At 28.3% G+C, this 11634-nt stretch overlaps 3 protein-coding genes across 3 annotated transcripts; 1 reads left to right on the top strand and 2 right to left on the bottom strand.

Annotated features, from left to right (window-relative positions):
* Positions 1-1320: 1320 nt before the first annotated feature.
* LOC132935667 (S-phase kinase-associated protein 1-like) lies at positions 1321-1939 on the top strand. The gene has a single exon (XM_061002271.1). The coding sequence runs from the start codon at positions 1321-1323 to the stop codon at positions 1807-1809; it is 489 nt and encodes a 162-aa protein (XP_060858254.1). The 3' UTR covers positions 1810-1939.
* LOC132953601 (uncharacterized) lies at positions 1846-5630 on the bottom strand. Its single transcript, XM_061025981.1, has 5 exons — positions 5190-5630; positions 4483-4856; positions 3999-4205; positions 3336-3782; positions 1846-1873 (listed from the first exon to the last, which is right to left on the bottom strand). The coding sequence occupies exons 1-5, from the start codon at positions 5385-5387 to the stop codon at positions 1846-1848; spliced, it is 1254 nt and encodes a 417-aa protein (XP_060881964.1). The 5' UTR covers positions 5388-5630.
* Positions 5631-7771: 2141 nt separating this feature from the next.
* LOC132953600 (uncharacterized) lies at positions 7772-10779 on the bottom strand. Its single transcript, XM_061025980.1, has 5 exons — positions 10394-10779; positions 9687-10060; positions 9203-9409; positions 8540-8986; positions 7772-7832 (listed from the first exon to the last, which is right to left on the bottom strand). The coding sequence occupies exons 1-5, from the start codon at positions 10589-10591 to the stop codon at positions 7772-7774; spliced, it is 1287 nt and encodes a 428-aa protein (XP_060881963.1). The 5' UTR covers positions 10592-10779.
* Between the last annotated feature and the right edge of the window lie 855 nt (positions 10780-11634).

Raw genomic sequence — 11634 nt, 5'->3', positions numbered from 1 at the left:
TGCTGTTATTTATCACAAGACTTTTAATCAAATCGTTGCCTTATCATTATTGTTACCAGTTGTGAAGGTAAGCAAGTAATTCTGGTCCTGGTACTTATTTAATATTTACGTCGTATTTCCATAGATAATATAAGAATGGATAGGACCACGGTCTTAGAAGATAAGGTCGGACAACTATACATTATCAGCATTCCGCTTAGTGAGGCAAATCCATTTCAAAATTTGGCCGCTATACGATTGAGCGCTGCCGGTTTCCCAAGTTGCCGCAAAAGCGCTGCCGGTTAGACTTATTTTGAGGTTAAGAACAATATTTAAATGGCATCCGGGGTTATTTTTATGGATTTTATTATTATATTATTTTCTCCGAACATATAAACGTTGTTTATAACGAACTAGTTAGTTTATATGGTCGAAGGTTATGTTAAACTTTTATAATACTATAATGCCATTACCTCAAAAAAAGTCTGAAGGGCAGCGCTCAATTGTATAGCGGCTTAATTTTGAAATAGATTTACCTCACTAAGCGGAATGCTGATGATGTATAGTTGTCCGACCTTATCTTCTAAGACCGTGGACTAAGATATACAGGACTGGAAACGAACCTTTATCATTTGATCAAGATCTGTTACGGAAAGTTAACGAGCGATCGTGGCGATAAAATTGAGTAACTAAAATTTAGTGACTGTATATAGTAATAGAGCAGCATAGGAAGCTAGTGAAAAAGATAGATACTAGGAGATGGCGCTGCAATCGCTCGTTGACTTTCCGGTTCTTTTTATTTCCGGATTTTTATCAACCTGGATAATTTATTTTCCGGAAAATTACGGACTACCGGAACAGGGAGTCTTCAATCTAGTATTTTTATATATCTGTGTCGACAACAGAGTGCAGAGTCGACTATCAGCATTTCCGGTCAATTCATGTTGGACGCACTGTAGTTTTTTTTTTATTTATTCATGATATCCCGAATCCCTATCTCTAGTCATGTGATCAATTATCGACCAATGAGAGTGGTCATAAAGTACGCCATATTTGCTCAGAAAATCGTCATAATGAAAATATTGCTGTCATACCTGTTCATTTTGTCATGGCTGTAAGCGTCCTGCGTTAAGCACTTTCCACTTGAGTACTTAATAGTTTATAGGTACGTTACATCATAATATAATATCTAACTGATTCGAGGAACACACAAAATACAATTTTCAGCTTGTATCTTATCAAATATCAATATTTAATTCGTCAGTTGTCATTATTTAATTATTTTGGTTTTTCTCGACTGTATATTTTGACCCACTTGTTCACGCATCACATCAATACAAGATGCCTATGATAAAGCTACAGAGTTCGGATGGAAAAGTGTTTCAAGTCGACTTTGAGATCGCCAAAGCTTCGGTGACCATCAAAACTATGGTGGAACACTTGGGCTTGGAAGAGAAAGACGAGAAGATCGTACCGTTGCCTAAAGTGAAAGCTGGTATATTGAAGAAAGTCATCCAGTGGGCAACCTACCACAAGGACGACCCACCACCGGCCGAAGACGACGAAGGACTTGAAAAGCGCACCGATGATATATGCAGTTGGGACATGGATTTCTTGAAGGTGGATCAGTGTACGCTGTTTGAACTCATATTGGCCGCCAACTATTTGGGAATCAAAGGCTTGTTAAATGTAACTTCCAAGACAATCGCTAATATGATCAAGGGTAAGACACCTGAGGAAATAAGGACAAACTTCAGCATCAAAAGTGATTTTACGGCTGCAGAGGAGGATAAAGTACGTAAAGAGAATGAATGGTGTGAAGAAAAGTAATTAATTTGTATCTAAAAATATTCTGTGATAGACTTTTTATAAATCACCAATTGATGTCAGTTTTCTGCCAATTTAGAGTTTATAGAATTAGTAATATTAAATATGTACAAAAAAATTAGTAAACTAATAAAATAGCAAAATATTTTGTGTTCCATCTTGGTAACTAGATTCGTGTTATTTATTTGCTCAGCAGTACAGCTTAAAGGAATTTTTTTCTTTTTATCTACACAGCAGTTGTAGTTGTGTTTTAAATATTATGTTTTATATTTTATACAATATGTTTATTGTAAATATTGTAAAATTTACTGTGAATTTTATTACAATGAAACTAACTGTCACTATAGTCGGGAGAATGAAAAGTGGACGCTGTTGCGCACACTTTTTGGTGGTAAATTTCTGTGATAGTTTCGCTAGCACGCATTTTGAAATATTAGATTTATCTATACATATCAATACTTTAATTGTTTATGTTTGAATTAATTAGTAATAATAAATTAATTTTTTATGATTTAAATACTACGTATATTTAATAGGTAAAGATCTAAATGTGTATGGCCTAATCCGAAATTGGATAAATGATTTATAGTAAATCATTTTAAACCAAACACCACATAATTTTTTTACTGCCCAGCAAGAAAATTGGGAAATGGGAGTTATGGTATGTTTCTTAAATATTTTCAGTTTTACTTTTGTGAAATTAATTTAATCTTAATATCATAGATTCATTGGCATTGGCTCAAATGAAGACTGCCAAAGCTACAGTTACTACTGATTTTTCCTCAACTGATGATGCACAATTTATGTCAAAAAAAATGTATTCAACTAAACGTTATACTACTCTTAATAATAGTAAACAACAATCTGGTATAATTACAAAAGAACCATATACCTGTCCGCCAAAATATGATGCTAATATATTATATTTAAATTATACCACTCATTAGTTTAATATTTTTAAAAATAAATTGAATAACATTATTTAATTAATTTTTTTTATATTATTTAAAATGAAAACGTGAAGAATTAAGTAGTACCGACAATATTGTGTATATTTTACTAAAAGTGTATATTAATTTCTAGATAAAATGCAATTGATAACCTAGTACAGTTTTATTTTATTTTTTTAAAATTAATTTAAATTAAAATCCCTTTTTAAAGTATAATTATAAAACTTTTGACTAAAAATTGAAACATTTTGTGATAGACTTTTTATAAATCATCAAAGCTGGGCAAGTTAGTCATTTTTTTCAACTAGTTGAAGTTAAGTTACTTCAATAAAAAAACTAACTAAGTTAGAATATAAGTTAGTTTCTGAAACTGTAAAAATTTCTAACTTAGTTAGTTAGAAGTTAGTTTGGTGAAAATAGTAACTAAGTTAGAGTAGAAGTTAGAAGTTAGTTTATAAAAATTAAAAAAATTTTTTGTTAAAATGTAAATAATAAGTTAATATTTAATAATAATACATAATATAATTTATATGACTATATGCCAGTATATTTTATTCAAAATATTTGTTAAATTTTAACAGAAGTGACATTTCAAAAGTATCATCGGACATAGATCCACGCCTTTCATCGAACAATTGGCCTCCTGCACTAAAAAGTCTCTCGACGTGAGCACTAGAGGGAATACTTGTATTATACTTAATATATAATTTTTGTATTTCTTCAGAAAATGTGTTTAATGGTAGTTTAGGAGAAGAGTTTGAATATTCATTATTTTGTTTATTGAAAAGTGCATTACACTTTCCAAAAGCCCTTCTACTTAATGTTTTATATGGTCCATCTTTGATTTGTAATTTATTCACATCATTCGTGGCCAGCAAATTGAATGTATGCGAAGCACAGCGCAGTTGTTTAGGCAGCCTAAAATGTCTTTCTTCCCCTTCACTTAAAATTTCAAAAATATCCGTTGAATATATAAGTGAATCATTTTCTGGAGTTTCTATTTCATCTTCAGTAGTGCTATAAAGTCTAATGAAAAAATTGTAATTGTAATTATGATATAAGTAAGTAGGCATGTAAAAAGAAAAATACTACTTTAAGTAGGTATGAGTAAAACAATTGTCTCACAATACAATATTTAGAAGATGTCAGTTCACTATTTGTTTAAAAATTAAAATACCAAATAATACAAATGGTTAGCCGATTCTCTTCTTTTATTCTTTTAATAATAAATATTTATTATACCTGAATGCCTTAGCAAAGTTTGATGCATTATCTGTAACCATATAGGTTACTTTTGTATTTATTTTGTATTCATTCAACACAAGTTCAATCATATCAGCTAGAACATCATATGTATGTTTACCAATTATACGCCTACAAGCAATGGCATTCGACTTGCGTTCAAAGGTGAATGGATCAATCCAGTGTGCAGTAAAGCCCATATAAGACCTACCAAATAATGAAATAAAATAAATTACAAGCATTAGAAGTGTGTAAGTAACAATGATTTGTGAATAGTTTGAATAGATTGTGATTAATTTAAAATATATATATATTATAATACGAAGGTACCTAAGTAGTTGAAAAAAGACATGATGATAGGACTGGTAGGTAGGTATTATTAAAAAGTAATTTTATTTAAAACTGTTGCATTAATATAGTAAAAACTAGAGAAAAAGCTGATAAATCAAACAGGAAATATTTTTATATGTACTAAAACATTTACCTTCTGAATGCAGTCCAGCAATCTGCAGTAACACATACATATTCCAAATCATTAAACTTTTTGATAATTGAATTTTTCATTTCTTCAAAACTTGAATTAATATTTCTCATCAATGTTCTTCTAGATACTGGTACCATTTGTGCCACAGTATTAGTATATTTGAGGAATGCAGGATGTTCAATGAATGAAAAAGGGGACACCGTACTAATTATTAATTCCATGTTGGCTCTATCAAAAGTAGCTTGAGACAACTTAGTTTTTTGTTTTTTAAATTCATGTAAATTTAATTGTTTCAATGTACTCGGTTTATCTTGATTAAGTGATCTTTTTTTAACCATATCATTAAACTTATCTAACATAGATTTATGTGTACTCTAAAAAAATCAAACAATGACAAGTATAAATATATAATCTATAATTATTAATTAGTAATTTTTCAGATTTAACCATTAACAAAAATAATAAAGAACCACCTTTTATTTTAATGGCTAAATAGCTTAGGCCATATCTAGTCATAGTAACTAATTTGCTGGTAGGCGGGTGATTATTTATTCATTTTTCAAGTATATGTTATTAATTTTTTTAAATAATAATCAGCAAATGTATACTTTAATTGGACAAATAATAACCATACAACCATGCCAGTAAGTAGAAGAAAAAAATTTATTTATTAAAAATAATTAAATATATTCCAAGATTAAATTTACCTTAATATGTGCTCTCAAGTTTGAATACGATGTACTTGAAGTGGATAATGTTTTATGTTTAGGTTTACATAATACACATTTAAATTCAATATTTTTATCCTCAATCTTTCCTTGTTGTTCAAAAAACTGTTGTAACTGTGGCCATTTTAAATTATAATTACTATCGGCAACAGCCGAATCAGCAACGATAACACTCATTTCAATTTTATAATGAACAATTTGCACAACAACGAAAGTAGGCACGAGACGTATTGGTACTGAAAACTGTTTAAAAAAAGAAAACAACAACAGGCAACAGCGCGTATGAATCACGATCGTAAAGTGTCACAAAAGTGTCTTGGTTCTCAGTCGTCATGTGCATGTGTGTAGGATTCTAGAATAATCGCGCGTCGCGACAGTCGTAAATATTATTTGATATTATACGATTTATACGATATTGTGTCTATACTAATTGGTTAAGCCACCCGTATAGATACTATTTATATCTAGACATCTAGTAGATATCTACATTCTACAGACTACGCGGAAAAACCGTGGTTTCTGTGCGTACATTATTATAAATAGTAAATACTAATATTTAATAATATTATATATTATATGAGCCAATAATCTATATAACCTAGCCGTAATGTTATGATTAATGAACAGCTTTTGGAATTTTGGAATGAAAAAAAAATTATAATAATAACTAGTTACTTTTTTTTCTAACGAGTTAGATAAGACTATTTTACACATTAAATTCAACTAGTTAAGTTACAAAGTTAATATGATTTAAAACTAACTAGTTAAGTTAGAAAGTTACTTAAAAAGTAACTTTCTAACTTAATTTTAACTTTCTAACTAGTTAGTGCCCAGCTTTGTAAATCATCAATTGATGTCAGTTTTCTGTTAAGTTAGAGTTTATAGAATTAGTAATATTAAATATGTACAAAAAAATTAATAAACTTATAAAATCGCATAAAATAGCATTTTGTGTTCCATCTTGGTGAATAGATTAATGTTATTTATTTGGTTAGCAGTACAGCTTAAGAGAACTATTTTCTTTTTATCTGCACAGCAGTTGTAGCTGTGTTTTAAGAAAAATATGTGAAAATGTAAAAAAATATGAATTTTATTACAATGAAACTAACTGTCACTATAGTCGGGAAAATGAAATCTGGCCGCTGTTGCGCACACTTCTGGTGGTGAATTTCTGAGATGGTTTCGCATAGCACGCATTTTGAAATATTAGATTTAAATATACTTACCTAATACAAATGTATTATAGAATGATGTTGTGTATGATTTTTAGTATCCCTGCTTTCCAAAGATTAAAAAGGTTGCATATCACCGGTGTCCACTTTTCATTCTCCTGACTAAGATGTTGGCCAGTGGTTCATTGATTTGTTTATAAACAAATATTGTATCAGCTTTCAAATATGAACTTACTGCTCATTGGGTAGGTAGGTAGTTCATGAATCATGGTATCAACTTCAAAATCATTATCCCATAAATAATCATCTACCAATTAATAGGAAAATTTTTTAAGACTTTATTACCATATTACATGAAACCATTATATTCCTCATTGTTGGTTATATTTGAATTAAAAAATCTTTCTAGAAACATCCATTATTGGGAAATTTATGATATAAAAAAAAAATTATGATTTTAAAACACGGTGGAAAGATTATATCCATGCCAATTATTCACTCAGCAGTAGAAGAATAATTATAAAATATAACCGATTTTCAATTCTAGGTATAAATAATTCAATTAGAGTGTTTATTATTATTTTTATTCTGTTAGACACGTTGTTTTGTAAATGTGTTGATTTAGTATAATTCTAAATACCAATTGTTTGTATGATAGGTCTAGAAAAGAAAATAATATCTTAGTTATTATATTATTTGATCAATTTACTTACAGAAAACACTTAAATTTGCTATACATATTAATACTTTAATTGTTTATGTTTGAATTAATTAGTTATAATAAATTCATTTTTTTATGATTTAAATACTATTTAATAGATAAAGATTATAATATTGTCATACCTATAAAGTAAATAATAATATTTAATATTACTTAATAGATGGAACTTTGGGGTGTTGTACAATTTACATCACAAAATACAGTGGTAGCTGTAACATAAAAATACATTTTTTATAGTAATACATTTCTATAATTTGGGAAATGCTATTTTGATAATTATTATAATTATATGTAAGCTGTATCAGTTACCTACTAGTGATGACAATGACATTGTTATTGACACTCCATCAAAGGTAGTAAAGGAAATATATTTGACCAAAGACAACTGGAAAATATTAAATCATGCTGTTGATTCACCAGAACAGTGTCATACAACAATAGTTCCACATTCTTCTACTACTGATAAATGGAATGTAGATAAAACATTTGAGACAACATACGATGAAGAATCGCCAGTATAAAGAGCGCTATTCAAAGATGTTGAGGATCCACACACACAACCAGGTTATTAATAACATTTGTCAATAGTTTATATAATATTATTCAGTGCATTTCAATAATATGACTATAGTCTATAATAATAAACGATAATTTTAATTAGAAAAAGATTAGGAAAGCTCATTTTGCGAGTGTGCTAAATTCCTATTTTCTAAATGTATTTTAATACAACTTAATAAATATATCAATTCTATATATAATTTATGTAATATAATATTATATCAACAATAATTGTAACTGGAAAATAATAAATAAAAATCAACAATCGTACATATGTACTGGTAACTAACAGCATGACTTAGCTGTGTGGTAAATAAAATATTATTTAGAAAAATGTTATTTATTTTATAGGGTTACCTGCTGCAGTTACATCTGAATTATTATATTCAAGTTAACAAAATAATAATGTTGTACAGTATAAGACTACCAAGGGCTAGTATGGTCGTGGTATTTAAATACTCACAAATGTAATAGATACCTCAATATATTATTATAATAATAGCTAATATTTTATTTTAAATTGTAATAGCTGTTGTTTTCTAAACATTTGAACATTGATTGTTTCCTCCCGACAAAGCTGGGCAAGTTAGTCATTTTTTTCAACTAGTTGAAGTTAAGTTACTTCAATAAAAAAACTAACTAAGTTAGAATATAAGTTAGTTTCTGAAACTGTAAAAATTTCTAACTTAGTTAGTTAGAAGTTAGTTTGGTGAAAATAGTAACTAAGTTAGAGTAGAAGTTAGAAGTTAGTTTATAAAAATTAAAAAAATTTTTTGTTAAAATGTAAATAATAAGTTAATATTTAATAATAATACATAATATAATTTATATGACTATATGCTAGTATATTTTATTCAAAATATTTGTTAAATTTTAACAGAAGTGACATTTCAAAAGTATCATCGGACATAGATCCACGCCTTTCATCGAACAATTGGCCTCCTGCACTAAAAAGTCTCTCGACGTGAGCACTAGAGGGAATACTTGTATTATACTTAATATATAATTTTTGTATTTCTTCAGAAAATGTGTTTAATGGTAGTTTAGGAGAAGAGTTTGAATATTCATTATTTTGTTTATTGAAAAGTGCATTACACTTTCCAAAAGCCCTTCTACTTAATGTTTTATATGGTCCATCTTTGATTTGTAATTTATTCACATCATTCGTGGCCAGCAAATTGAATGTATGCGAAGCACAGCGCAGTTGTTTAGGCAGCCTAAAATGTCTTTCTTCCCCTTCACTTAAAATTTCAAAAATATCCGTTGAATATATAAGTGAATCATTTTCTGGAGTTTCTATTTCATCTTCAGTAGTGCTATAAAGTCTAATGAAAAAATTGTAATTGTAATTATGATATAAGTAAGTAGGCATGTAAAAAGAAAAATACTACTTTAAGTAGGTATGAGTAAAACAATTGTCTCACAATACAATATTTAGAAGATGTCAGTTCACTATTTGTTTAAAAATTAAAATACCAAATAATACAAATGGTTAGCCGATTCTCTTCTTTTATTCTTTTAATAATAAATATTTATTATACCTGAATGCCTTAGCAAAGTTTGATGCATTATCTGTAACCATATAGGTTACTTTTGTATTTATTTTGTATTCATTCAACACAAGTTCAATCATATCAGCTAGAACATCATATGTATGTTTACCAATTATACGCCTACAAGCAATGGCATTCGACTTGCGTTCAAAGGTGAATGGATCAATCCAGTGTGCAGTAAAGCCCATATAAGACCTACCAAATAATGAAATAAAATAAATTACAAGCATTAGAAGTGTGTAAGTAACAATGATTTGTGAATAGTTTGAATAGATTGTGATTAATTTAAAATATATATATATTATAATACGAAGGTACCTAAGTAGTTGAAAAAAGACATGATGATAGGACTGGTAGGTAGGTATTATTAAAAAGTAATTTTATTTAAAACTGTTGCATTAATATAGTAAAAACTAGAGAAAAAGCTGATAAATCAAACAGGAAATATTTTTATATGTACTAAAACATTTACCTTCTGAATGCAGTCCAGCAATCTGCAGTAACACATACATATTCCAAATCATTAAACTTTTTGATAATTGAATTTTTCATTTCTTCAAAACTTGAATTAATATTTCTCATCAATGTTCTTCTAGATACTGGTACCATTTGTGCCACAGTATTAGTATATTTGAGGAATGCAGGATGTTCAATGAATGAAAAAGGGGACACCGTACTAATTATTAATTCCATGTTGGCTCTATCAAAAGTAGCTTGAGACAACTTAGTTTTTTGTTTTTTAAATTCATGTAAATTTAATTGTTTCAATGTACTCGGTTTATCTTGATTAAGTGATCTTTTTTTAACCATATCATTAAACTTATCTAACATAGATTTATGTGTACTCTAAAAAAATCAAACAATGACAAGTATAAATATATAATCTATAATTATTAATTAGTAATTTTTCAGATTTAACCATTAACAAAAATAATAAAGAACCACCTTTTATTTTAATGGCTAAATAGCTTAGGCCATATCTAGTCATAGTAACTAATTTGCTGGTAGGCGGGTGATTATTTATTCATTTTTCAAGTATATGTTATTAATTTTTTTAAATAATAATCAGCAAATGTATACTTTAATTGGACAAATAATAACCATACAACCATGCCAGTAAGTAGAAGAAAAAAATTTATTTATTAAAAATAATTAAATATATTCCAAGATTAAATTTACCTTAATATGTGCTCTCAAGTTTGAATACGATGTACTTGAAGTGGATAATGTTTTATGTTTAGGTTTACATAATACACATTTAAATTCAATATTTTTATCCTCAATCTTTCCTTGTTGTTCAAAAAACTGTTGTAACTGTGGCCATTTTAAATTATAATTACTATCGGCAACAGCCGAATCAGCAACGATAACACTCATTTCAATTTTATAATGAACAATTTGCACAACAACGAAAGTAGGCACGAGACGTATTGGTACTGAAAACTGTTTAAAAAAAGAAAACAACAACAGGCAACAGCGCGTATGAATCACGATCGTAAAGTGTCACAAAAGTGTCTTGGTTCTCAGTCGTCATGTGCATGTGTGTAGGATTCTAGAATAATCGCGCGTCGCGACAGTCGTAAATATTATTTGATATTATACGATTTTATACGATATTGTGTCTATACTAATTGGTTAAGCCACCCGTATAGATACTATTTATATCTAGACATCTAGTAGATATCTACATTCTACAGACTACGCGGAAAAACCGTGGTTTCTGTGCGTACATTATTATAAATAGTAAATACTAATATTTAATAATATTATATATTATATGAGCCAATAATCTATATAACCTAGCCGTAATGTTATGATTAATGAACAGCTTTTGGAATTTTGGAATGAAAAAAAAATTATAATAATAACTAGTTACTTTTTTTTCTAACGAGTTAGATAAGACTATTTTACACATTAAATTCAACTAGTTAAGTTACAAAGTTAATATGATTTAAAACTAACTAGTTAAGTTAGAAAGTTACTTAAAAAGTAACTTTCTAACTTAATTTTAACTTTCTAACTAGTTAGTGCCCAGCTTTGCCTCCCGAATGTTAACAAATATCCATCCATCCATGTTTTCCATTGAAAAATATGAAGATTTATACACTTTGGAAAACAAAATCAAATTGGATAATGGTTTCTGAGAATCCTTGGTAAATAATTTAGGATTTATATTTTTCAAAAACTATATTTTGCCTAAGGACATCTCTTTCTTAAAAAAATGTTGTCAACTGTATATTTATTATATGGTTTCATTTATTATTTTTGATTATTGTACTATATTAATACCAGATGTTTTTCTTTTACAGATAATGAAATTATCTGTTTTAACTCGACTGCAAAGATTTAGGAAATAGAGTTTGCAGGGTAATTGGCTGTTTATATTGGTGAATGTATTGTTGAATTACTCGCTGTTTGAG

This window comes from Metopolophium dirhodum, chromosome 1 (assembly GCF_019925205.1).
Source record: "Metopolophium dirhodum isolate CAU chromosome 1, ASM1992520v1, whole genome shotgun sequence".
Taxonomy (NCBI): domain Eukaryota; kingdom Metazoa; phylum Arthropoda; class Insecta; order Hemiptera; family Aphididae; genus Metopolophium; species Metopolophium dirhodum.
Note: the sequence above shows the minus strand (reverse complement) of the source record. Positions and strands in the feature narration are given on the sequence as shown.

Excerpts from the sequence above, each read along its gene's own strand:
- LOC132935667 (XM_061002271.1), top strand. The coding sequence starts at position 1,321 with ATGCCTATGATAAAGCTACAGAGTTCGGATGGAAAAGTGTTTCAAGTC.
- LOC132953601 (XM_061025981.1), bottom strand. The coding sequence starts at position 5,387 with ATGAGTGTTATCGTTGCTGATTCGGCTGTTGCCGATAGTAATTATAAT. Across the intron at positions 4,857-5,189 it reads ACTTGAGAGCACATATTAAG|AGTACACATAAATCTATGTT; the intron begins GTAAATTTAATC and ends TGATTTTTTTAG. Across the intron at positions 1,874-3,335 it reads ACTTTTGAAATGTCACTTCT|AAAACTGACATCAATTGGTG; the intron begins GTTAAAATTTAA and ends CTAAATTGGCAG.
- LOC132953600 (XM_061025980.1), bottom strand. The coding sequence starts at position 10,591 with ATGAGTGTTATCGTTGCTGATTCGGCTGTTGCCGATAGTAATTATAAT. Across the intron at positions 9,410-9,686 it reads TGCTGGACTGCATTCAGAAG|GTCTTATATGGGCTTTACTG; the intron begins GTAAATGTTTTA and ends ATTATTTGGTAG. Across the intron at positions 7,833-8,539 it reads ACTTTTGAAATGTCACTTCT|TTGTATTAAAATACATTTAG; the intron begins GTTAAAATTTAA and ends ATATTTATTAAG.